The sequence below is a fragment of the Nicotiana tabacum genome, chromosome 12 (genome assembly GCF_000715075.1).
Source record: "Nicotiana tabacum cultivar K326 chromosome 12, ASM71507v2, whole genome shotgun sequence".
Taxonomy (NCBI): domain Eukaryota; kingdom Viridiplantae; phylum Streptophyta; class Magnoliopsida; order Solanales; family Solanaceae; genus Nicotiana; species Nicotiana tabacum.
In genome coordinates, this window is record NC_134091.1 from 125,854,908 (window position 1) to 125,879,775 (window position 24,868).

The following is a 24,868-nucleotide window of genomic DNA, read 5'->3' on the forward strand; positions in this document are numbered from 1 at the left end:
TAGCTACTTCCAGTATATGCCTGTATTTTCTTTCCACCACACCATTTTGTTGGGGTGTGTATGGGCAGCTACTTTGGTGTACTATTCCTAATGAACTCAGTAACTCATTACATTTTGAATTAAAGAATTCAGTGCCATTGTCTGATCTTAATTTTTTGACATTCAAGCCAAATTCATTTTTCACCATAGTAAAGAAATCCTTCAACACAACAATTACTTCACACTTTGATTGTAACAAACATATCCAAGTATACCTGCTAAAATCATCAACCAGTGTTATAAAGTAGTTTTTCTGTCATATGTTGGTATCCTGTGAGAACCTCAAACATCTATATGCACAAGTTGAAATATCTGTTCCGTTTTACTGCTACTAAGTTGGAAAGGAAGTCTATTCTGCTTAGCCAAAGCACATATTTCACAACTATGTTGTGTCTTGGCATTTATCTTATTCTTCAATAGAGGAATATGTTGTATTGCAACAGTTGAAGGATGACCTAGTCCAATATGCCATAGTGTTGAATCTTCCTGCACTTGCATGATATTTCCTACTATAGCTGGGAATTTCTTATTGAGCTTCTTCTTCAACAGATACAAACCATTGTGTTCTTTACCAATCCCCAAAACCTTCCCACCGTAAAGACCCTGAAACACAGAGAAATGAGGGAAAATATAGCACAACATGACAACTCTTTAGTCAGTTTAGACACTGACATCAGATTGAACTTAAAGCCAGGAACATGTAGCACATCTCTCAGCGTCAATTCCTCTAATATCTGCACATTCCCTGTATGTGCTACATGACATTTCCCTCCTGTGGGAACTTGCACAACATTATTATTCTGGTTTTCAATCTCCCTTACATTGTCTAGTTGTGATGACCCAAAATATCATTTTTTTAAAATTTAAAAATTAATTTTGTATTCTAAGACCTCAAAAAGTATTATTTATCATTCCTCAACTTACTTGCGTAGTCCGTAAATTTTCCGGAAAGTTTTCAGGTGAAAAATGAATTAAAATGTGAATTAGAGCTTTAAAACTCAACTGAGTTGACTTTGGTCAACATTTTGAGCAAACAGACTCGGATCAATATTTTGACAGTTCCGGTAGGTCTGTATCATGATTCGGGACTTAGGCGTATGCCCGGAATCAAATTCCGAGGTCCCTAGCCCGAGATATGGCATTAAAAGTTTAAGTTCAAATAGTGACCGGATGTCAAATTATGTGTAAACGACCCCAGAATAAAATTTTGATGATTCCAACAGCTCCGTATGGTGATTTTGGACTTAGGAGCATGATCAGAATTTTATTTGGAAGTCCGTAGTGGAATTAGGCTTGAAATGCCAAAAGTTGAATTTTTGGGAAGTTTGACGGGGGGGAGGGGGATTGAATTTTTGATATCGAGGCCGGAATTCGATTCTGGAAATTGGAATAGGTCTGTTATGTCATTTATGACTTGTGTACTAAATTTAAAGTCATTCCGAATTGATTTGATGTGTTTCGGCACAAGATATAGAATTTGAAAGTTCAAAGTTCATAGATTTTGATTTGAGGTGCGATTCGTCATTTTGATATTGTTTGATGTGGTTTGAAGCCTCGACTAAGTTCGTATTGTATTTTGGGACATGTTGGAATAATTGGTTAAAGTCCCGAGGGCCTCGGGTGGATTTCGGAAGGTAAACGGAATGGATTTCGGATAAAGAGGGTTGCTAGAAATTTGCAGAAAATTCGCTAGAAATTTCTGGTGCGTGGAGCCAACTTTGGAAGCTTATATCTCGTAATTCATAAGGAATCGGAAAATTATCAAAACATGAAAGTTGTAGTAGTTTGATTCTAGCTTCCAAAAAGTTAAACCATTAATCATTTGGTTATTTGTACATAAAGTTAAGATCGATTGAAGGAAAGCTGGTAGAGCAGTTTTTGGTGGACTTTTAGTGACGGAAAATGGACTTTTAGTGACGGATGGGCAGAAACTTAAGGACTAAAAATGGTCATTTCCTTCATTTCGTTTTGGATTTTTGGAGCACGGTTCTTGGGTGATTTTTGGGCGATTTTCACGGAAAAACATTGAGGTAAGTGTTCCTTATCCTATATTATTTATATTTCATGATTCCATACTCATTTACATCATGAATCCGTGAATTTATGGAAGAAAAATCAAGATTTTTGCAAAATCTTCCAAAAATAAAAATTTAAGATTTGGAGGTCGAGTTGTTATCGGAATTTGATAAAATTGATATGGGTGGACTCGTAATTGAATGGGTTGTCAAATTTTCTAAGTTTCGCCGGATTCCGAGATGTGGGCCCCACGGGCAAATTTTGAGCTAATTTCGGATTTTATTGAAAAATATAATATTTCCTTATGAAATTGATTACTATAATTTTTGTTGATTGTATCGAATTAATTATGACTAGATATGAGTCGATCGGAGTCGGAAAATCGAGGAAAAAGCATAATACTTGGTTAAATTTGAGCAAGTCGAGGTAAGTGACTTGTCTAACCTTGTGTGAGAGAAATTTCCCTAGGATTGATAATTGTAGTGTGTGGAAAGTTGTGTACACGAGATGACGAGTGTGTACATGGGCTAAATGTGAAAGATTATGTTTTAAATTGTGTAGATCACTGTTGCGCTTTAATTAAATTATTTCATTTTGTTATATTCTTCATTATTGATTTAATGTTTATATTTTTAAATTTGCTTGACCTTTTCCTGCTAATTATTTTATCTGTTTAGTTAGAACTTGGTTTCTTTTATTCCGTGCATTATTTGAAGGTTGATTTTCTTTAAATTAAATATTATTAATATGAAATATTTGACATTTTTAAACTTGATATTGAAGCAACGTATTAAAGATTTTAAAATATTATTTTCCTGAATTATTTACTCCTGAATATTTTTGTAAGATTTTCGTACTCATTGTGATGGAGTAGTGAGATTTTTATTGTGGAAAAATATTATTGTTGAATTATTTTGACATGAGCCGTGAGCTCTTTATTGTGAAAAAATATTATTGTTGAATTATTTTGACATGACCCGTGAACTCTTTATTGTGGAAAAATATTATTGATGATTTATTTTGGCATGAGCCGTGAGCTCTTTATTGTGGATAATATTGTTGTTGAATTATTTTGGCAAGTAAAATTATTTGAGCACTTGAGATGCAAATTGTGATATATTTTGATATAATGTTGCTCGGTGGGCCGGGCCTGAACCGGACCGGACCGGGCCCGCGGTCCTAACGGGCCTGGTGGGCCTGGTGGGCCGGTCCTGGGTGGGCCGGTCTTGGTGGGCCTCTGAGCCCGTCACGGGCTGGTCTCCATGGTTGAGCCCACGAGCCCGGGACCGTTTGGCCCGGGACCGGCAGGCGGGCCTGGGCCGGTCCTGGCGGGCCTGGCGGGCCCAACGGCTATTTTAAAAAAAAAAAAAAAAAAAAAAAAAAAATCAAACGGCCATATTTAAAATCTAGCCGTTTGGGCTGAAAATATGACCGTTTTTTAAGTTAAAAAAATGGCCATTTGGCCCCCAAACTTTATTTTAACCCCAAACTTTATATAATTACACTTTTCCCCATTTCTCAACTATAAATACCCCCTCATTCTTTCATTTTTATTCACCAATTCATCAATATCTCTCAATATCTCTCAATCTCTCTCAATCTCTCTACTACAATTACTTAATTTATTGTTGAAATTTCGTGAAAAATTGTGAAGTTGTTGAATTGAAGTTTTCAAGTGTTCAACGATTTTCAATTTTCAAGAAGTTGTTCGGCAATCCGGTAAACTCGTTTCAAATCTTACGTTTTTATAATATATTTTTGTGTGGTTTAGTTTGCATAATTATAATTAATATGGCATTTACTTTGAAAAAAATGTTTGGTAAAGGAAAAGATAAAACCGGTGAAAGTAGTGGCCAACCAACTACCCTTCCCCCGGCTCCCCGACCTAGAAAAGATAAGCAAGTTGAAAGTAGTCGCCAACCTAGACGTCCTCCTCCTTCCGTAATTCTTGATAGTGATCACCCTTGTTTTCAATTTACCGATAGTGAATTTTATCATAATGTTGCACCAGGTGATAGATTAGATGATGAAATTATGAATGCTCTTTATCCTAATGAAACCATCTTAGAAAATAATGAGGAAAATGAGGATGATGATGAAACTCAAGCACCGGATTTAGATGATACACCTACTAGTCCTCTTAATAACCCAAGTGATGCACCGGTCGACCCACCTGTAGAAACTCCTACTTTTAATAGAGAACCTGCTAAACGCTTAGAAACATCATTAGTTTGGAATTTTTTTACTCAAGTAAGAGAAAAAAATAAGGCTAAGTGTAAAACTTGTGGGAAATTAATGTCGCATAAATATGTAGGAGACCGTAGCGGCACAGGTAGTTTGACTAGGCACATAAAAACACACCCTAGAGATAAGGCTAGATTTTTTCAAATGAAAGCGCATCTAGAGGGGACAAGTGTAGATTCTGCGATTAACCCTAGTACAGGTTCAAATCTAGTTCAACCAGGAATTAACACTGTCACTGGAGGTATTTTATATTACGATCCAAATAGAGATCGTGAAGAATTAGCAAAGATGATTACTGTTATGTGCTTACCTTATACTTTTGCTTCTAATCCTAATTGGGTTCATTATATTAGAAGAGTGTTTAATCCTACTTATAAAGGTTGGCCTCGCGCAACAGTTAAGAGTGATATTTATAAATTCAAACATGAATATGAACAATATTTGCGTTATTTATTTACTCATATACCTAATCGGATTTCTATTACTACTGATATTGGTAGAAGTGGTAATGATTGTGATTACCTAACTGTTACAAGTCATTGGATAGATGAAGAATGGATAATGCAAAAACGCATAATTGCATATAGAATAATTAATTCGCGTCACACAGGTAAATTTATAGCTAACACTGTTGCAGATATTTGTAGATATTTTTGCTTTAGCGATAAAATAATGGCAATTTCAATGGATAATGCTTCTAGTAACACCAGTGCTATAGGCATGCTTACAACAACACTAAATCCTGCATTTACTAATATTTTCCATGTTAGATGTATTTGTCATATTTATCATTTAATTGTCGGTGATGGTATGCGAATATTAAACATAGAAATTGAAAAGGTTAGAATGGCTCTTAATTGGCTTTTTTATTCAAACCGTAGAAGTAGACTTAGAGAGTATTTTAAAAAATGTGATGAATATGGCCTTAGAGAAAGAAAGGTTCCTAAACCTTGCCCGACTAGATGGAATTGTATGTACGAAAGTTTAGTAGTAGCATATGAATATAGAAACCCAATTAATGCAACGTTTAATTCTCGGGTAGGTGGTGAAGATGATGATGAAATGCTTACCACTCAAGATTGGACTAATGTTAAAATTCTTTTAGATTTTTTAGAACATTTTCAAATTGCAACAAATGCATTTTCTGGGCAATATTATCCTACTATTTCAAACTGTTTAGTTTATATTGCAGCACTATCTGATTTGTTTGTTGAATTTAGTGAGGGTGGGGATATTTATGAACTTGCTATAAATGAAATGAAACAAAAGTTTAAAAAATATTTTTTTCCTATCCCTCCTATTTATGGTCTTGCTGCAATGCTAAATCCTACAATGAAATTGGGAGGTCCTCATTTTTGGTATTCAAATATTTATAAGGCTTTAGATCTTTCAAATGAGGAAATTGCGACACTTGCAGATGCAAAAGCTTCAATTAAGATTAACGCTCAAACAGTTTATAATGCTTATCAACTTGCCTTAGAGCATGCTAGGCCAACTATTCCAACCCCTACTTCGTCTAGCTCACAATCCTCTAAAAGAGTTGCGGGCTTAAAAGCTCTTAAATCTTGGACGGAGTTCAGGGGGTCTCAAGGTGAAAATTATGATGAAACTTCACATCTAAATGAGCTTCAAGTTTATTTGTCTCAGGGACTTGAAAAGGAGAATCCAGACGGCTCTTTTGATCTTTTGGAATGGTGGAAGGCAAGGGAAAAACATTTTCCTGTTCTTGCAAGGATGGCTCGGGATATTTTATCAATTCAAGCTTCAACTGTTGCATCAGAGAGCGCTTTCAGTCAAGCAAGACTGCAAATAGGTGATCATAGAGCGTCTATGAGGGATAGCTTGGAAAAATCAGTATTGTTTAGAGATTGGATCCGCTCGGAAAGAAGAAACTTTGGAATTGCAGAAGCACAACCGGCGATAGATGAAGCTTATGAAGAAATGATAGCGGAACTTACGGAGGATTCGGCTTCGCCCGGAAGTGGTGATGAACAAGCTTCTTTTCCACCACCACCAACGCAACCTCCTCCGAACCTTGAAGGATTTATGAGATTTGTTAGAGATAATACATAGAATAATATGTAACTTGTATTTTGGCACATCTTCCTTAGTTTTTTTCCTTCTAATGGTGGTATTAGTACCTTGTTGTGCTCATTCCATTGGGGGAAGGATGACTAAGAAAGATATGTCATTTTTTGGTAATAAAATTTATTGCTTCTACCCATGAGCTTCTTTTCGCAATATTTCTTTGTCTATACTTAGAATTATTTATATGCTACAATATATACATAATATACAATATATATACTACAAGAAAATATATTTATAAGATACAATATATACATAAGATACAATATATATACTACAAGAAAATATATAAGAGAATATATATACATAAGATACAATATAATATACTACAAGAAAATATATTATGCTACAATATATACATAATATACAATATATATACTACAAGAAAATATATAAGAGAATATATATACATAAGATACAATATAATATACTACAAGAAAATATATTATGCTACAATATATACATAATATACAATATATATACTACAAGAAAATATATTTATAAGCTACAATATATACATAAGATACAATATATATACTACAAGAAAATATATAAGAGAATATATATACATAAGATACAATATAATATACTACAAGCAAATATATAAGAGAATATATATACATAAGATACAATATAATATACTACAAGCAAATATATTATGCTACAATATATACATAATATACAATATATATACTACAAGAAAATATATTTATAAGCTACAATATATACATAATATACAATATATATACTACAAGAAAATATATAAGAGAATATATATACATAAGATACAATATATATACTACAAGAAAATATATTATGCTACAATATATACATAATATACAATATATATACTACAAGAAAATATATAAGAGAATATATATACATAAGATACAATATAATATACTACAAGAAAATATATTATGCTACAATATATACATAATATACAATATATATACTACAAGAAAATATATTTATAAGCTACAATATATACATAAGATACAATATATATACTAAAAGAAAATATATAAGAGAATATATATACATAAGATACAATATAATATCAAGAAGTGATATTTATGCATGACAATTTAGTGTTTTACTATTGTTTTGTTATTTTCTTTTTCGTCAAGCACTTTAATAATTAGATATACATATATACTACATATTAATATAGCCATGATACTACAAGAAATTGTCTTTAAAAAAAAAAAAAAACCCCGCTAGGCCCGCGAAGCCCACGAGCCCGGCCCGTTAAGCACAGGACCATGTGGGCTTAGGCCCGTCACGGGCCGGTTCCACCCATTAGGCCCACGAAGACCGGGACCGCCAGGCCCGGGACCGCCAGAGCCCGGGACCACGAAGCCCGGGACCGCGAGGCCCGGCCCGTTAGGCCCACTAAGGCCCGGGCCCGGGACAAAATACAGCCCTATTTTGATATTGATACTAGGGCTGTTTATCGGGCGGATTGGGCGGTTAATTACTCTTAACGGTTTGGCTTAACGGTTATCCGTTTTTAAATGTATTAATCCGCTAGCCACCCGATAAGATATCGGGCGGATTGGTATCGGTTTAGCTCTTATCGGGCGGTTATTTGGCGGTTTATCGGCCTAATTCAATTTATATTGCGTGTATTAGTTATTTGCTGACCGCCTAACATACAAATTCAGAATAGAAAATTATACATTGAGTCCAGACATACATGTCTTTAACGCCTACATACGAATGATGTAGTGTCATGTGTTGTAGAGTGAAAAAAGATGTGGCACAACACTGTTGTTCTTCTATTAAACATAGACAACATGCATTAGTTTTAAAAAATAAAAGCAGAGGTGAACCATAGATATCAACTTAAACAATCTTGTTGTAGGGTGGGAGAATAAGCTAAGCTAAGCCAAGCCTGGGATCTTCTGATGCATAGTACGTAAGGATTCTGATTATTTAGGAATTAGGCGTTAGAACTTAGAGATAGAGTACTGGAAGAAATGGAAGGGTTTTTGATCTTTAATATATATATATATATTCTTAACGGGTTAACGGATTATCCGTTAAAAAAATTGAATAATCCGCCCCCAAACCGATAAGCCGGGTATTGAAACGCATGCGGTGAGATAAGGGTGGCTTGATACGCGTGGCTAGTAGGGGGAACTACTAGAAGTCAACCGGTGTGATAAGGATGGCTAAAACGCGGGATGCTATTTCGGGAAAAATATTTTCTTTCAAATAAATTGTGAAGTCTCCCGCGGTGAGATAAGGAAATGAGATATTGTGAATTTGTTTATGATTTGGGACTACGAGGCGGTACCTTGAGAGTGCCCATCTTGATATTGATTTATGGCCGCAGTTGCCTTTGATTATTGTGTGATTTTCTTAAAGTTGAAAAGAATTCTGTTTTGTTTTCACGAGGTATTTATTTGCCATTATTTGATGTAATTAAATGTGACATACTACTTGATTCATTTCTATTGTCATTTTATCTTATAATATTATTTAAACATTTTACCATGCCATTATTTATTCTCCAGTAGGGCCTGACCTGACCTCGTCACTACTCTACCGAGGTTAGGCTTGGCACTTACTGGGTACCGTTGTGGTGTACTCATACTACGCTTCTGCACATCTTTTTGTGCAGATCCAGGTACATCTTATCAGACCACGCATAAGTAAACTAGATGTACGAGGAGACTTCGAGGTATATCTTCCAATGCCCGCAGACTCCGGAGTCCCCTTCTATTCTTGTTATGTTGCTTCCTTATTTTCTTTAGACTCTGTTATATAGAGACATCGATGATAAATTCTTAGAAGCTTGTGACTTATTTCTACCGGGTTTTGGGAGTTGAAATTGTTTGAATTGTAGTTTAATTATTTCAGATATTTATTATTATTCCGCATTGATAGGCTTACCTAGTCTTAGAGACTAGGTGCCATCACGACATCCTACGGAGGGAATTTGTGGTCGTGACAAGTTGGTATCAGAGCTCTAGGTTCATAGGTGTTATGAGTCACAAGCAGGTTTAGTAGAGTCTTGTGGATCGGTACGGAGACGTCTGTACTTATCTTCGGGAGGCTATGGAACTGTTAGGAAAATATTCACTTCTTTGATTCCTTATCGCGCGACATTGATTTAGCTTGAAATATATATCTCATATTCCTTTGTATCCACTCGTGTATGACATTGCGCACTCGGTATCAGTTGTGCGTCGATGGTTCGTGATGCCGCAGATGGACTACGAGGGAGCTAGAGATGCTCAAACATTGCCTTAACGTGTGGTTCCGACTGAAGATGCAGGCGTATTGAGAGATCACCTAGTGAATCATGTGCGGGGTGCAACGGACATTGGCATCTAGTTGATTTATACGAGCTGTGAAGGTTATTATTGTGGATCATCGGACGTTGTGACCTATGACTTCACGCCGTCCACTATCAATGGGTGAATTGCGGGGTCATGTATTATATCAGTTTTGGCCTGAAATGTATATATGTGGTACTGAAAGGTTCCCTAAAATTTACACATGTTTAAGGCCTGAGATTTTGTAGAGGATAAAGTTGAGACTTGCGGCATGTCCGCCTTCTTAATAATCCTATACTTCAGTACCAAATGAGTTATAAAAACAACTCTAAATTTACAGAAGGTCTACTCGGCGTGGATGTCACGGTTACGGATTTTGGGGTGCTTTGGAGGAAGTACAGTTATTAATGAGATTCTGGACTATGTGGTTTGTGCCAAGATTTGTCTGTATGGAGCTCTACTTTTGTGATCGTTGTGTATAAATAGGGGTAAGGGTTACCCCAAGGAAGAATCGAAGAGTATGTTAAGAAATGGGTCAACTCAACAGTGTTGAGTCAGCATAACAAAAGAAGAAATTTGCCTTGGGAGAGATAATTCTCCACCGGTGTTCGTGGCAAGCCTATGAAGAGGACAGACTAGCCAATACAACACCGCCCACTTGGCTCAGTTCTCAGAAACGCTTTTGAAAGAGTTTGTTTTCCAGACTCTCCGTAACGTGTGGCGTATAGGGTTTGAACGGTTGCGTCAGGTCACCATTGATAGTGTCAGAATATGCCATCAAGTTCAATAAGTTAGCCCGTCATACTCCTACTTTGCTTCCTATAGCTAGAGGGCGAGTCCACAGACTCATTAAAGGACTCAATTATGATCGTAAAATTTTGTACGACTCAGGAGCTACAAGCTAATACTTCATTTCTGCTAGTTGTACAAATTGCCAAGATATTAGAATGTGTTTGGGGTGAGGAAAAAAAGGAAACTAAGGAGACCAAGACGTCTCGCGGTTCTGGGGGATTCGGTGGATTCTACTCTGCAAGTATAAATCATTATGGAGGGGGCTCGGGCAGTCAGCCAGCCCAATCCGCACATTGAATTACTCGGGGTGATCCAGTAAGTTCTTTTAATGCACCACCGACATGAGTTCCTACAATAGTTATTCCAGTTATCTGGCACAGACTCAATATGAGTAGCCTAACCCGCAAATGGGTTGTTATGAATACGGTGATACTAGGCACATCATGAGAAAAATTGTCAAAAACTTGGGAGAGATTATTTCATCAAAGCACTCAGGCTACGTGCCCCATTGCAATTACTACACCACCCACACAACCAGTTAGGGGTGGTGGACAGATAGGTAGAAGGCGTCCTAGAGGTGGAGACCCAGGCGTTGATATATTTGTTTTACGGTATGGCGGAGGTCGCTACATCAGATGGTGTCGTTACAGGTATGACCTCGATTTAATATAAAGGAATAATTTCCTTAACTTGATTCGGTTCTCAATATCGAAATGAGTCCTCCTATTGTGCTCCACTTATGAATGAGCTTCATAATTCTATAATCTACTTATGTGTTTACCCATGTTGGGAGATTTTATGGAGATAACTACGCCTATCATTTCGTGTTGGTCACTAATAAGAGCTACGAGGCTAAATGTGGCTTTCTGTTACTCATTTCGGTAAATTTTGATGTAAATTCCGAATAATTAATTACAAATTGTGAATTATATGCCCTATCGGTGTAAGGTTCATTATGTGTTGTGATTTGGTGTAACCGAAATTATTTAAAAGGAGAAAATGGAAATTTTCAATTGGCACGATGTGCATATTACTTGTGATTCAGAACTGAGGACGAGATCCTCACATTTTTATATAAATTGATATGTTTAAACCGGGCTACGAGCTACGGTGGAAGTTATATAAGGACGAGATCCTTGTGAGGAAAATTCTTGTGTTTAAGTTCTCCCTTGTGAAATTAAATTTGTACTATAGTACTAATAAGGAGTCATGCATGTTAGGGCTTATTTGAAAATTCTTATATGAAATTCTCTGTGCATAGTTGTCAAATTTGTGTTGTAATTATTAATTTTTAACCTACGAGGTAGGTGCCCGCCTAGGTGACGTTAAATGTGACTCGTTAATTCGGGTAAATAATTATGAAGTCTTCATGCCTCACATCTAGTTATCAGTATTGTGAAGTTTTGCAACGAGATTTTTGTTAACGTGAGGTTAAATAAGGATTCTGTAATTGATTATGAACAACTATTAAGACCAAATTGATTCAAGAGGGTGCCCCATTTACAGAGTCAGACGAGTGTGAGTTGGGCTTTCAGAAGCTCAAGATCACTTTGACTCTGACACAAGCGTTGGTATTACTTACATGTTCAAGGTCTTATACTGTGTATTGTGACGCGTTGCGTATTGGTCTCGGCGCGATGTTGATGCAAGACGGTAGGGTGATTGCCTACGCGTCCAGACAGTTAAAGGTACATGAAAAAAAAAATTCTGTCCACGGCCTTGAGTTAGCAGCTATTGTTCGTGCCTTGAAAAATTTGGCGGCATTATTTGTATGGTGTCCATTGTGAGGTCTACACCGATCACCGAAGTCTACAACATCTGTTTAAATAGAAGGATCTTAATTTGCGGCAGCGGAGATGGTTGGAGTTGCTTAAGGATTATGATATCACCATTCTCTATCATCCTGGGAAGGCCAATGTAATGGCTGATGCCTTGAGTCGTAAGGCGGAGAGTTTGGGCAGCTTAGCATATTTACCGGTAGCAGAGAGGCCTTTGGCCTTGGATATTTAGGCCTTGGCCAACCAGTTTGTCAGATTGGATATTTCCGAGCCGAGTCGAGTTTTGGCTTGTGTGATTTCTCAGTCTTCTCTTTATGATCGTATCAGGGAGCATCATTATGATGACCCCCATTTGCTTGTCCTTAAGGATATAGTTCAGCACGGTGATGCCAAAGAAGTCGCAATTGGAGATGACGGTGTATTACGGATGTAGGGCAGGCTATGTGTGCCTAATATAGATGGTTTTCGTGAATTGATTCTCCAGGAGGCTCACAGTTCGCGGTACTCCATACATCCGGGTGCTGCGAAGATGTAGCAGGACTTGAGGCAACATTATTGGTGGAGAAAGATGAAGAAAGACATAGTGGAGTATGTAGCTCGGTGCCTAAATTGTCAACAAGTGAAATATGAGCATCAACGACCGAGTGGATTACTTTAGAAGTTAGAGATTCCAGAATAGAAATAGGAGATGATCACTATGGATTTCGTTGTTGGGCTCCCACGGACTCAAAGGAAGTTCAATGTAGCTTGGGTGATTGTGGATAGATTGAACAAGTCAGCTCATTGCAATCCTATGATGACTACCTATTCTTCCGAGCAGTTGGCTCGAATCTATATTCGCAAGATTGTCAGATTTCACGGCGTACCGATATCTATCATCTCTGACCGGGGTACGCAGTTTACATCACAATTCTGGAGGGCAGTACAACGTGAGTTGGGTACTCAGGTAGAGTTGAGTACAACATTTTATCCTCAGATGGACGGGCAGTCCGAACGCACTATTCAGATACTGGAGGATATGCTTCGTGCGTGTGTGATAGATTTTGGGGGTGCTTGGGATCAGTTCTTACCACTTGCGTAGTTTGCTTACAACAACAGCTGCCAGTCAAGCATCAGATGGCTCCGTATGAGGCCTTGTATGGTAGGTGGTGCCGGTCCCCAGTGGGTTGGTTCGAACCGGGCGAGGCTAGGCTATTGGGTACAGACTTGGTTCAGGATGCCTTGGAAAAGGTTAAGTTGATTCAGGATTGACTTCGTACAACCTAATCTAGACAGAAGAGTTATGCGAATCGGAAGATTCGTGATGTTGCATTCATGGTTGGTGAGCGGGTATTGCTCCGGATTTTGCCTATGAAGGGTGTGATGAGGTTCGGGAAGAAAGGCAATTTGAGCCCTAGGTATATTGGGCCTTTTGAGATCCTTGAGAGAGTTGGGGAGGTGGCTTACAGACTTGCACTACCACCTAGCCTCTCTATAGTTCATCCAGTATTCCATGTTTCTATGCTCCGAAAGTATCACAACGACCCATCTCATGTGTTAGACTTCAGTTCGGTTCAGTTGGAAAAGGATCTATCTTATGTTGAGGAACCAATGGCTATTTTGGATAGGCATGTTCGAAAGCTGAGGTCAAAGAACATTGCTTCCGTGAAGGTTCAGTGGAGGGGTCATCCGGTCGAGGAGGCGACTTGGGAGACCGAGCATGATATGCGCAGCTGTTATCCACACTTATTCACCAGCTTAGGTACTTTTTCTAACTCCGTTCGAGGACGAACGTTTGTTTTAGAGGTGGAGAATGTGATGACCCAAAATGTCATCTTTAAATTTAATAATTAATTTTGTATTCTAAGACCTCAAAAAGCACTATTTATCATTCCTCGACTTGTGTACGCAGTCCGTAAAATTTTCCGGAAAGTTTTCAGGGAAAAAATGAATTAAAATGTGAATCAGAGCTTTAAAACTCAACTGAGTTGACTTTGGTCAATATTTTGAGCAAACTGACTCGGATTAGTGTTTTGACAGTTCCGGTAGGTCTGTATCGTGATTTAGGACTTGGGCGTATGCCCAGAATCAAATTTCGAGGTCCCTAGCCCGAGATATGGCATTTTGATGAAAAATTAAAAGTTTAAGTTTAAATAGTGACCGGATGTCAAATTATGTGCAAACGACCCCGGAATAGAATTTTGATGACTCCAACAGCTCCGTATGGTGATTTTGGACTTAGGAGCATGATCGGAATTTTATTTGGAAGTCCGTAGTGGAATTAGACTTGAAATGCCAAAAGTTGAATTTTTGGGAAGTTTGACCGGGGGGTTGACTTTTTGATATCGAGGTCGGAATCCGATTCTGGTAATTGGAATAGGTCTGTTATATCATTTATGACTTGTGTGCAAAATTTGAAGTTATTCTGAATTGATTTGATGTGTTTCGTCAAGAGATATAGAATTTGAAAGTTCAAAGTTCATAGATTTTGATTTGAAGTGCGATTCGTTGTTTTGATGTTGTTTGATGTGGTTTGAAGCCTCGACTAAGTTCGTATTGTATTTTGGGACATGTTGGAATAATTGGTTAAGGTCCCGAGGGTCTCGGGTGGATTTCGAAAGGTAAACGGAATGGATTTCGGACAAAGAGGGTTGCTGGAAATTTGGAGAAATTTCGCCACAAATTTGCAGAAGTTTCTGGTGCGTGGAGCCAACTTTGGAAGCTTATATCTCGTAATTCATAAGGAATCGGAAAATTGTCAAAACATAAAAGTTGTAGTAGTTTGATTCTAGCTTCCCGAAAGTTAAACCATTCATTATTTGGACATTTGTACAAAAGGTTATGATAGATTGAATGAAGGCTGGTAGAGCAGTTTCGCCAGAAATTCTAATGCGTGGAGCCGATTTCGGAAGCTTATATCGCGCGCTTAATAAGGAATCGGAAAATTTGCAAAATATGAAAGTTGTAGTCGTTTGATTCTAGTTTCCCGAAATTTAAACCATTCATTATTTGGACTTTTGTACGAAACGTTATGATGGATTGAATGAAAGCTGGTAGAGCAGTTTTGCAAGAAATTCTGATGCTTGGAGCCGATTTTGGAAGCTTATATCTCGCAATTCATAAGGAATCAGAATATTTGCAAAACATGAAAGTTGTAGTCGTTTGATTCTAGTTTCCAGAAAGTTAAACCATTTATCATTTGGATATTCGTGCATAAAGTTATGATCAATTAAAAAAAGATTGGTAGAGAAGTTTCTGGTAGACTTTTAGTGACGAAAAATGTACTTTTAGTGACGGATGGGCAGAAACTTAAGGACTAAAAATAGGCATTTCCTTCATTTCGTTTTGGATTTTTGGAGCACTGTTCTTGGGTGATTTTTGGGCGATTTTCACGAAAAAACATTGGGGTAAGTGTTCCTTATCCTATATTATTTATATTCCATGATTCCATACTCATTTACATCATGAATCCGTGAATTTATGGAAGAAAAATCAAGATTTTTGCAAAATCTTCCAAAAACAAAAATTTAAGATTTGGAGGTCGAGTTGTTATCGGAATTTGATAAAATTGGTAAGGGTGGACTCGTAATTGAATGGGTTGTCGAATTTTCTAAGTTTCGCCGGATTCCGAGATGTGGGCCCCACAGGCAAATTTTGAGCTAATTTCGGATTTTATTAAAAAATATAATATTTTCTTATGAAATTGATTACTATATTTTTTGTTGACTGTATCGAATTAATTATGGCTAAATATGAGTCGATCGGAGTCGAAAAATCGAGAAAAAAGCATAATACTTGGTTAAATTTGAGCAAGTCGAGGTAAGTGACTCGTCTAACCTTGTGTGAGAGAAATTCCCCTAGGATTGATAATTATAATGTGTGGAAAGTCGTGTACACGAGGTGACGAGTGTGTACACGGGCTAAATATGAAAGATTATGTTTTAAATTGTGTAGATCATTGTTGCGCATTAATTAAATTATTTTATTTTGTTATATTCTTCATTATTGATTTAATGTTTATATTTTTAAATTTGCTTGACCTTTTCCTGCTAATTATTTTATCTGTTTAGTTGAAACTTGGTTTTTTTTATTCCGTGCATTATTTGAAGGTTGATTTTCTTTAAATTAAATATTATTAATATGAAGTATTTGATATTTTTAAACTTGATATTGAAGCAACATATTAAAGATTTTGAAATATTATTTTCCTGAATTATTTACTCCTGAATATTTTTGTAATATTTTCGTACTCATTGTGATGGTGTAGTGAGCTCTTTATTGTGAAAAAATATTATTGTTGAATTATTTTGACATGAGCCGTGAGCTCTTTATTGTGGCAAAATATTATTGATGATTTATTTTGGCATGAGCCGTGAGCTCTTTATTATGAAAAAATATTGTTGTTGAATTATTTTGGCAAGTTAAATTATTTGAGCACTTGAGGTGGAAATTGTGATATATTGTGATATTGATACGCATGCGGTGGTATAAGTTCTGGGTATTGAAACGCATGCGGTGAGATAAGGGTGGCTTGATACGCGTGGCTAGTAGGGGGAACTACTAGAAGTCATGCGGTGTGATAAGGATGGCTAAAACGCAGGATGCTATTTCGGAAAAAAATATTTTCTTTCAAATAAATTGTGAAGGTTCCCGCGGTGAGATAAGAAAATGAGATATTAAGAATATGTTTATGATTTGGGACTACGAGGCGGTACCTCGGGAGTGCCCATGTTGATATTGATTTATGGCTGCAGTTGCCTTTGATTATTGTGTGATTTTCTTAAAGTTAAAAAGAATTCTGTTTTATTTCCACGAGGTATTTATTTGCCATTATTTGACGTAATTAAATGTGACATACTACTTGATTCATTTCCATTGTCATTTTATCTTATAATATCTCCAGTAGGGCATGACCTGACCTCGTCACTACTCTACCGAGGTTAGGCTTGACACTTACTGGGTACCGCTGTGGTGTACTCATACTATGCTTTTGTATATTTTTTTGTGCAGATCCAGGTACATCTTATCAGACCACGCATCAGTAAACTAGTTGTACGAGGAGACTTCGAGGTATATCTGCCAACGCCCGCAGACTCCGGAGTCCCCTTCTATTCTTGTTATGTTGCTTCCTTATTTTCTTTAGACTCTGTTATATAGAGACATCGAGGATAAATTCTTAGAAGCTTGTGACTTATTTCTACCGGGTTTTGGGAGTTGAAATTGTTTGAATTGTAGTTTAATTATTTCAGATATTTATTATTATTCCGCATTGATAGGCTTACCTAGTCTTAGAGACTAGGTGCCATCACGACATCCTACGAAGGGAATTTGGGGTCGTGACAAGTTGGTATCAGAGCACTAGGTGGCACCGATATCTATTATCCAATCATAGTTAAATGCCTTGGACAAAAAAGAACTTATACCTGTCATTAAGGTATGACATTCACCTGGATCAGGATCTTGCTTGTTTATCAGGCTCAGCAATTGTTTGTATTGATCTTTTGTGAAGAAATGCCCCTGCATCTGGGAAGTAGTGTCAGAACTTCCTCCTTCTCCTGCTGATACATTAGCATATCCTTTCACTCCGGTGTTCTGAGGCCTCTTTTTGCTTTTAAAATCTGCTGGATAGCCTATGATCTTATAGTAGTTCTCTTTTAAATGACCTTTGTAACCACAGTAATCACATATGAGACTTGGTTTCCTTGTAGCCTTGAAACCCTGTCCCCTTCCAGCTAGCATAGTTAAAGGTTCCTTGTACAAATTAGCTACACTTAGTGTAAGTTGACTCTCTTCCTGAACTGCCAGTGCATATACTTGATTCACAGTTAATACAGGTGTTTGCAGAAGGATCTGACTTCTCACATAACTGTAACTTTCATTTAACCCAACAAGGAATTGTAATGAGCGTAGGTTTTTGAGCTGATCTAGAAAAGGTCTAGTTTCCTCACAATCACACCCTGCTCCTGACACCATTAGATCCATTTCATCCCACAAATCCTTCATTTTAGTGTAATAGGTTGTTATAGAGTCTGTGCCTTGCCTTAGGGTTCCTATTGTTGTCCACAAGTGATAAAACCTAGTAAGATTTGATTTGTTAAAACGTTCCTTAAATTCATTCCATATCTTCCTCGCATTTGATGCGTAGATAATGCTAGGTTACAATTCAGCAGATACCGTGCGACCAATCCATGAAAGTACCACAACATTACATCGTTCCCATTGATGCCCTAATTCACCTATGTAAGAGCTTTTTAAATAGGTTCCGTCGATGAACCCTAACTTATTTTTCACCAACAATGCCATTCTCATCGATCTGCTCCACAATGTGTAGTTTTCAGGTCCTGTAAGCTTGATATCAATCAATGCTATTACAGGAGTGTCGGTTTATTGTAAAAACACTTGGTGATTATGATCAATTTGCAGACTTCCAGTTTCCGCCATGACAGACCAACTCAAGCTTCAACAATGGCTGTCAATTGGAATTTTGAAATTCTTGATCTAATCTCAAATCACCCGCTCTGATACCATGATAAAATCTTACTAGAGATCTAGAAGATTCACAATTGCATGCAACTAAGAAGAAGATCATAGCTGAAGGAAAGAGAGAAATGAAGAAGAAGATGAAATCTGTTATCGAGCAACTGAACTAGTATAGTGCAGAACATCTGCTTTATACAAATCCCCTCACACGAGTCACGTGTGTGATAAGGGTAAAAAGACTAAAATACCCCTCACTAACTAACACAACTACCAAGTATTAATTCTAATTCACTACTTTAATAGTACTAAACTAATGGGTTCAGTCTTTATTTTCTCATTACAAAACTAAATGCATGTAATTTTTCTATTTTCTTTATTTAATTTTTTATAATTTATTTTAGATTATAAATTTTAAATTTTTTTTTTTTTTTTTAAATTCGTGCCCAATCAAACACTGTCACATAAATTGAGATGGAGCGAGTACTACTTAAAAAAGAATAATGCACGGGAAAAAAAAGAGATAATGGCACGGTCAGAAAACAAAAATGGCAATAATTAGAATGAAACTTTTTGTTGATACGTCAGCGAGAATACTAAACTAATGGTGATTATAAATTCCCTATAGTCATAAGCTCCTTAAATATTACAAGAAAAATTGTTATGTCAAACCGTTATTATACACTTGTCTCTCTTGCTGACGTCAAGACATAATTCCATCCAATTATAAGGTCCCATGAGTTGACAATCACTAACTATAACTAATTTCATTTATCAGCAAAAAGATGATAATCAGCAAGAAAATAGCACCTTTTGAAATCCAATATCCTTATTCTCCTGAGGCGCGTCTTATCTAGTCGCTCTCAAAATATATATATATATATATATATATATATATATATATATATATATATATATATATATATATATATATATAGAGAGAGAGAGAGAGAGAGAGAGAGAGAGAGAGAGAGAGAGAGAGAGAGAGAGAGAGACAAATTTTATATATTTTTTCGACTATCGAATATAAATAATTTCTAGCGCGGGCTTTAAGTAAAAAAAAACCTTTTTTTGGTAACTAAAACGTTATAGGAAGATCCCCGTAATAACTCATTGAAAATTAACTTAAATAGACGTCACCCAAAAACAAATATTTATTATTAAGGGCTGTAAATATTTTTGAGCGAGCGGTTAAATGTATTAAAAACCCTAACTCATTTAATTTAAGGTGCGTGTTTCACCGGGACTTTTGGTTGTAGAATTTATCTTTCTTCATTTTTAGCTCGACATAGTTATATTCTCATTCACCATAGAGATATACTTTTGAAGAGGTCAGAGATGTGCTCTAATGGTTGGTAGATAGTCTCATTTGCGAGCCTAATCTCGATATAAACTTTTTTTCTTTGAAACAAAGAAATAGTTGATTTAGGGCCGTTTGTTTTTCTAAAATTAAGATATTTGAATTTGAATACACATGTAAATATTAGTAGATATTGTATTTAGATCTGATACTAAAAGATTAAAATTGTTCCTTTTCTCAATATTTGTATGTTTTCAATTTATTTTTATTAAAAAATTTAATAAACATAAAGTTCAAATAAAATAATTTAAATATTAAATTCACAAATTATTATGTCATAAGGTGGTATTATGCGACAGTGATAGCTGATGGCGGTGATTGTTAATTATGCGGGCAGTAATGTTTGGTAGTGGTGGTTGTGATGGTGAAGAAAGTTCGTGAAGTGGATATGGTGGTGTTGGTGATGGTTGGCAATAGTGGGGTGGTGGTCGTTAGCGGTGGTTGATGATAGTGACTGACGATGATGGTAGTGGTGGTTTGACAGTGGTAATATATAGTTGTGATGGTGGTGGTTGGTATGATAGCGATTGGTGGTGGTTGGTGATGGTAATGACGTTTATAATAGCTAATAATGGTAGCGACTAGTGGTGATTATTGGTTATGGTAATTGTTGATGGTGGTGATGGTCGTTGACAGAGTGGTAATGAAAAACCATCTTGATTGTAATTAGTCAGCAAGAATTTATAGCCCGTCTGGACATAAGAAATTTTTCTCTTTTTTCCAAAATAATTTTACTTTTTTTTGAAATCAGCGTTTGTTCATAAAATTTTCAATTTTCACCTGAAAATGCATTTTGAAAATTTTCGAAAATTTGAAAAACTACAAAAAGCTTTTTTTCAAAAAACTTTCACTCACAAAACTTCAAAAACAACCTAAAATTATATTCATGTCCAAACACAACTCTAAATTTCAAATACCATTTTCACTTGAAATTTTTTTTCCCCCTATTTTAGAATTTTACAATTCTTATGCGCAAACGCCCACTTAGTTTCTTGTTTTTTTTTGGTCTCTGAAATGCACTTTGTAGAATTTAACTCAAACCGAGCACTAAGATGTAATTGTCTCTCTATTCGTGTTTGTACTTGTCTATCTTTGTCTTACTAATTTTTTGTTCCAACTTTTATCCTTTTCAATATCCCTATCTAAAGTATATGTAGCGGAAAATACATTGAGCCCGAGAGCATAAATATATATGATTTGTTTTAGATTATAAATTTTAAATGTTTTACTTTTTTTTTCTTTAAAATTTATATCCAATCAAATAATGTCATATAAATTGAGACGGATGCTATAATAATTGAGAAAAGAAGTGTGTACGAAAAATGCATAGATAATGGCACGCTTAGAAAACAAATGACAATTATTAGAATGAAAAATGTTGTTGATATGTCAGGGAGGATACTAAATTAATGATGATCGATTATCAAATCTCTTAGCATAAGATCCTTAAATACTTTAGAAAATTGTTTTGTCAAACCGTTATTATACCCTTGCCTCTAATTTCTGAAGTCAAGACATAATTCACATCCAATTATAAGGTCTCATGTGTTGACAATCACTAACTTTTATTAGTAAATCATTTGTCATTAAATAGATGAATAATTAGCAAGAAAATAGTACCTTTTAAAATCCAATATTCTTCTTCTTTCTTATGCCTTATCCTCTCTTTTATTTTTCTTGTACTTTTCCTACCCCCTTCCCTAATTCTATCTAAATAATGACTTTATTTCTTTTCTTTTTGGCTTCAAAAAACAACAACAACATTAATATATTTAGTGTAGTTTCATAAGTGGAGTTTGAAAAGGATAAAGTGTACGCGGATCTTACCCCTACCTTGTGCAGTTAGAGAAGTTGTTTCCGATATACCTTCGGCCAGAGGCGGATCCAGGATTTAAAGTTTATGGATTCCTATAACAATCTTAAGTAAATATACAATAAATAATGAGTTCACAATCAAATATTTATGGATATTTAGTAAATTTTTTAATATATATACAAGGTATGCGCAAAAGCTACTAATAAGCTGGATCCGCCTCGACCCTCGGCTCAAGGTAATCATAATCATAATCATGGCATTCTATTAGTAGTAATAATGAGTTTCTAAGAAGTTTGTAAAAACTAAAAAGAAAGCTCAAAAAAGAAGGGAGAAAATGACCAATGAAAAAGTCTTAAGTCATTTGATGACCTAATGACCATTTCAATATATTAAATTGAAAGGAAATAACACCATAGAAAATTAGATTCTGCAAATCTTTGTTCCACTAATTTAATCCTAAAATCATAAAATGTCAAATCCTTCTAACTTCTCTCTCTCTCATCTATTTTTTCTGTTGCATCGTCTAAACTTCTCTTTTTCAACTCTCCTCTGGCCCACACTCAAAGATTCCAATTACCCCCCCCCCCCCCCAATTCAACTGATTTCTGGTATTCTTATTCCTCTATATAAATTCTCACCAATCATTCTGAATTTCTGTGAGACTAACAAGAAAAACTAAAGATAACTGAGGGCAAAAGTGCTATATTTACGATAATTCACGAGTATTTTTGGCCCTTTTTCGTAATTCTTTTTTATCCATTTCCTCTTCATTACAAATGGATAATTATTCTGCATGTAATAAGGGGTTATCTTATAGTGCAAATTACTCAGATGAAAATCCAGAGGAGAGTAGTTGGACATTCTACTTACAAGATTTCATGTCCAACAATAATGAACAAATTACTTCTTCATATTCTGGTTTTGAAAATAATTCCCTTTCCTCTGATGCTGCTTCTTTAGCACCTTATGAACTTACCAATAATAGAAATGGTGCTATAGACATTACTGAAAATAATACGAATTTTGGTTCCAAAAAGAGAAAGATGAAAAGAGCAGTAGCAGCAGTAGATGATGATCTTGAAGATACAGCTAGTTCACCTGTCAATAGCCCCAAGGTCAGTCCAAGAATACGACAAATATTTTTTCTTGATTTCTTACCCGATGTTCTGTATTCGCGCACTAGGCCAAATTAAATTCAGATTCATGTCGAGAAGTGCAACGTTAGAGAGTAAAGTGCTCCCTGACAAAGGTAACTTCCTTAATCAAGATTCGAATCCGAAACCTCTGGTTAAAGACGAATGAGTCAAGGGCAGAGCTAGCTAGAACACTGGTTACGGATTCGGCCAAACCCAATAGCTTTAATGGAAATCCTATATTTTCCTTAAGAAATCTATTGAATATGTATAAATTATTAATTTAGAACCCAAAAACTTAAACGTATTATAATCCTGAACCCGTAAACTTTAAATTATGATTCCGCCTCTAGAGGAGTAGTTACCGCTCCACCACAACCCTATATTATAATAACTTCTATAAAACAAATTTTATTTATATGACTAGCTGGTTTTCTTCTTTTAATTCACTTTATTTTAAGGTTCATGTTCTCTTATTCTTATTTATCTCTCTCATTTTTCTCTTCTTCTATTTCTTTTATTTTACAGGTTTCTTATATGGATCAGTTGTGCATTAGTCAGAAAGGGAAGAGCACTGCAAGTATTTTTGAGGTAAAAAAAAAAAAGGAAATGAAAAATCAAAGTTGTTTAATTATTATTCCTTTTGTTTCATTTTATATGACAGTATATTATCGCGCGGGTCTCAAAATTTCGTAAAGAATTTTCCTGCTAACATTCAAAAGTAAAAAAAAGTTAGTTTGATGCACTAACCGCTATGCGCGAGGTCCGAGAAGGGGCTGGACCACAAGGGTGTATTGTACGCAGTCTTACCCTGTATTTCTGCAAGAGGTTGTTTTCACGGCTTGAACCCGTGACCTCCTGGTCACATGCATGACATCAACTTTACCAGTTACGCCAAGGCTCCTCTTCTAACATATCGAAAGTACTCTAATAAAAACTTCTCGTCTTAAATATGTTATGTTATTTACTATAAAAGCATGCTATTTACGGTAAAATAAAAAGTAATTCAAATTAAAGGTGTGTTTATAACACTGTAGCTATATAGTTACTTGTCATTTGTACTCAAGAAATTTGTTTTGGAATTTTGGTTTCAACAGGGAAAGGGAAATGCCACTGGCCAGATGATGACTAGTGGATTGAATGTTTCTACAAAGGAAAATGACTGTACAGAACTGAAGAAAAAAGGATTATGTTTAGTACCTGTATCCATGTTCACAAAGTATAACATGGATTAGTTTTTGTACTGCGCCGCGCATAAACAATAACAACTATGCCTCAATCCTAAACACGTTGGGGCCTATATAAATGTACATATTTTTCTATTAATTCTATATTATATACATGGACATAAACTGATGTACCATATATATCTCCTATATCAATTCTCATCAGCTGCAATGATCTGTTGATCTTGTTATGTATTTTGGGAAGCTAAAATTTTAAGTTTATGGATTTAAAATTTAAAAAACAATAATTTACTACGTTCTGAATAAATTATTTATAAAAAAGTAAAACTGTAGCTCCGCTCTACTGGGAAATACCAATAATGCTTGTTTAAAGTGATAAATAGGAGTATGTCATATGAAGAGAAAATAATTTTTCCTCCCAAAACAAAATCTCTTTTTTTCCTTTTCTTTTTATTCATTTTTAGAATACTTTTTTTCCCTTGATTATTTACTTAATCACTCTTAAGAGTTTAAGGGTTTATCTGATAACTTAAGGGACCGTTTGATAATTCATCTTTTCCACATAAGCAACAAAATTCTCAGTGATAGATAAATATATGTTTAACTCATCATTATTGTTGGAGATATCATTAATTAATTAGTTATTTAGAGCTTAGAAAATATAATGCTGAC

General features: G+C 35.6%; 2 protein-coding genes across 2 annotated transcripts; one reads left to right on the forward strand and one right to left on the reverse strand.

The window, feature by feature from the left end:
* Positions 1 to 321: 321 nt before the first annotated feature.
* LOC142167375 (uncharacterized) lies at positions 322 to 18,226 on the reverse strand. Its single transcript, XM_075227539.1, has 3 exons — positions 17,647 to 18,226; positions 738 to 811; positions 322 to 642 (listed from the first exon to the last, which is right to left on the reverse strand). The coding sequence occupies exons 1-3, from the start codon at positions 18,224 to 18,226 to the stop codon at positions 322 to 324; spliced, it is 975 nt and encodes a 324-aa protein (XP_075083640.1).
* Positions 18,227 to 22,556: 4,330 nt separating this feature from the next.
* Positions 22,557 to 24,396, forward strand: LOC107792989 (vascular-related unknown protein 4-like). The gene is made up of 3 exons (XM_016615257.2): positions 22,557 to 22,991; positions 23,538 to 23,600; positions 24,107 to 24,396. The coding sequence occupies exons 1-3, from the start codon at positions 22,653 to 22,655 to the stop codon at positions 24,242 to 24,244; spliced, it is 540 nt and encodes a 179-aa protein (XP_016470743.1). The 5' UTR covers positions 22,557 to 22,652; the 3' UTR covers positions 24,245 to 24,396.
* The last annotated feature ends 472 nt before the right edge of the window (positions 24,397 to 24,868 follow it).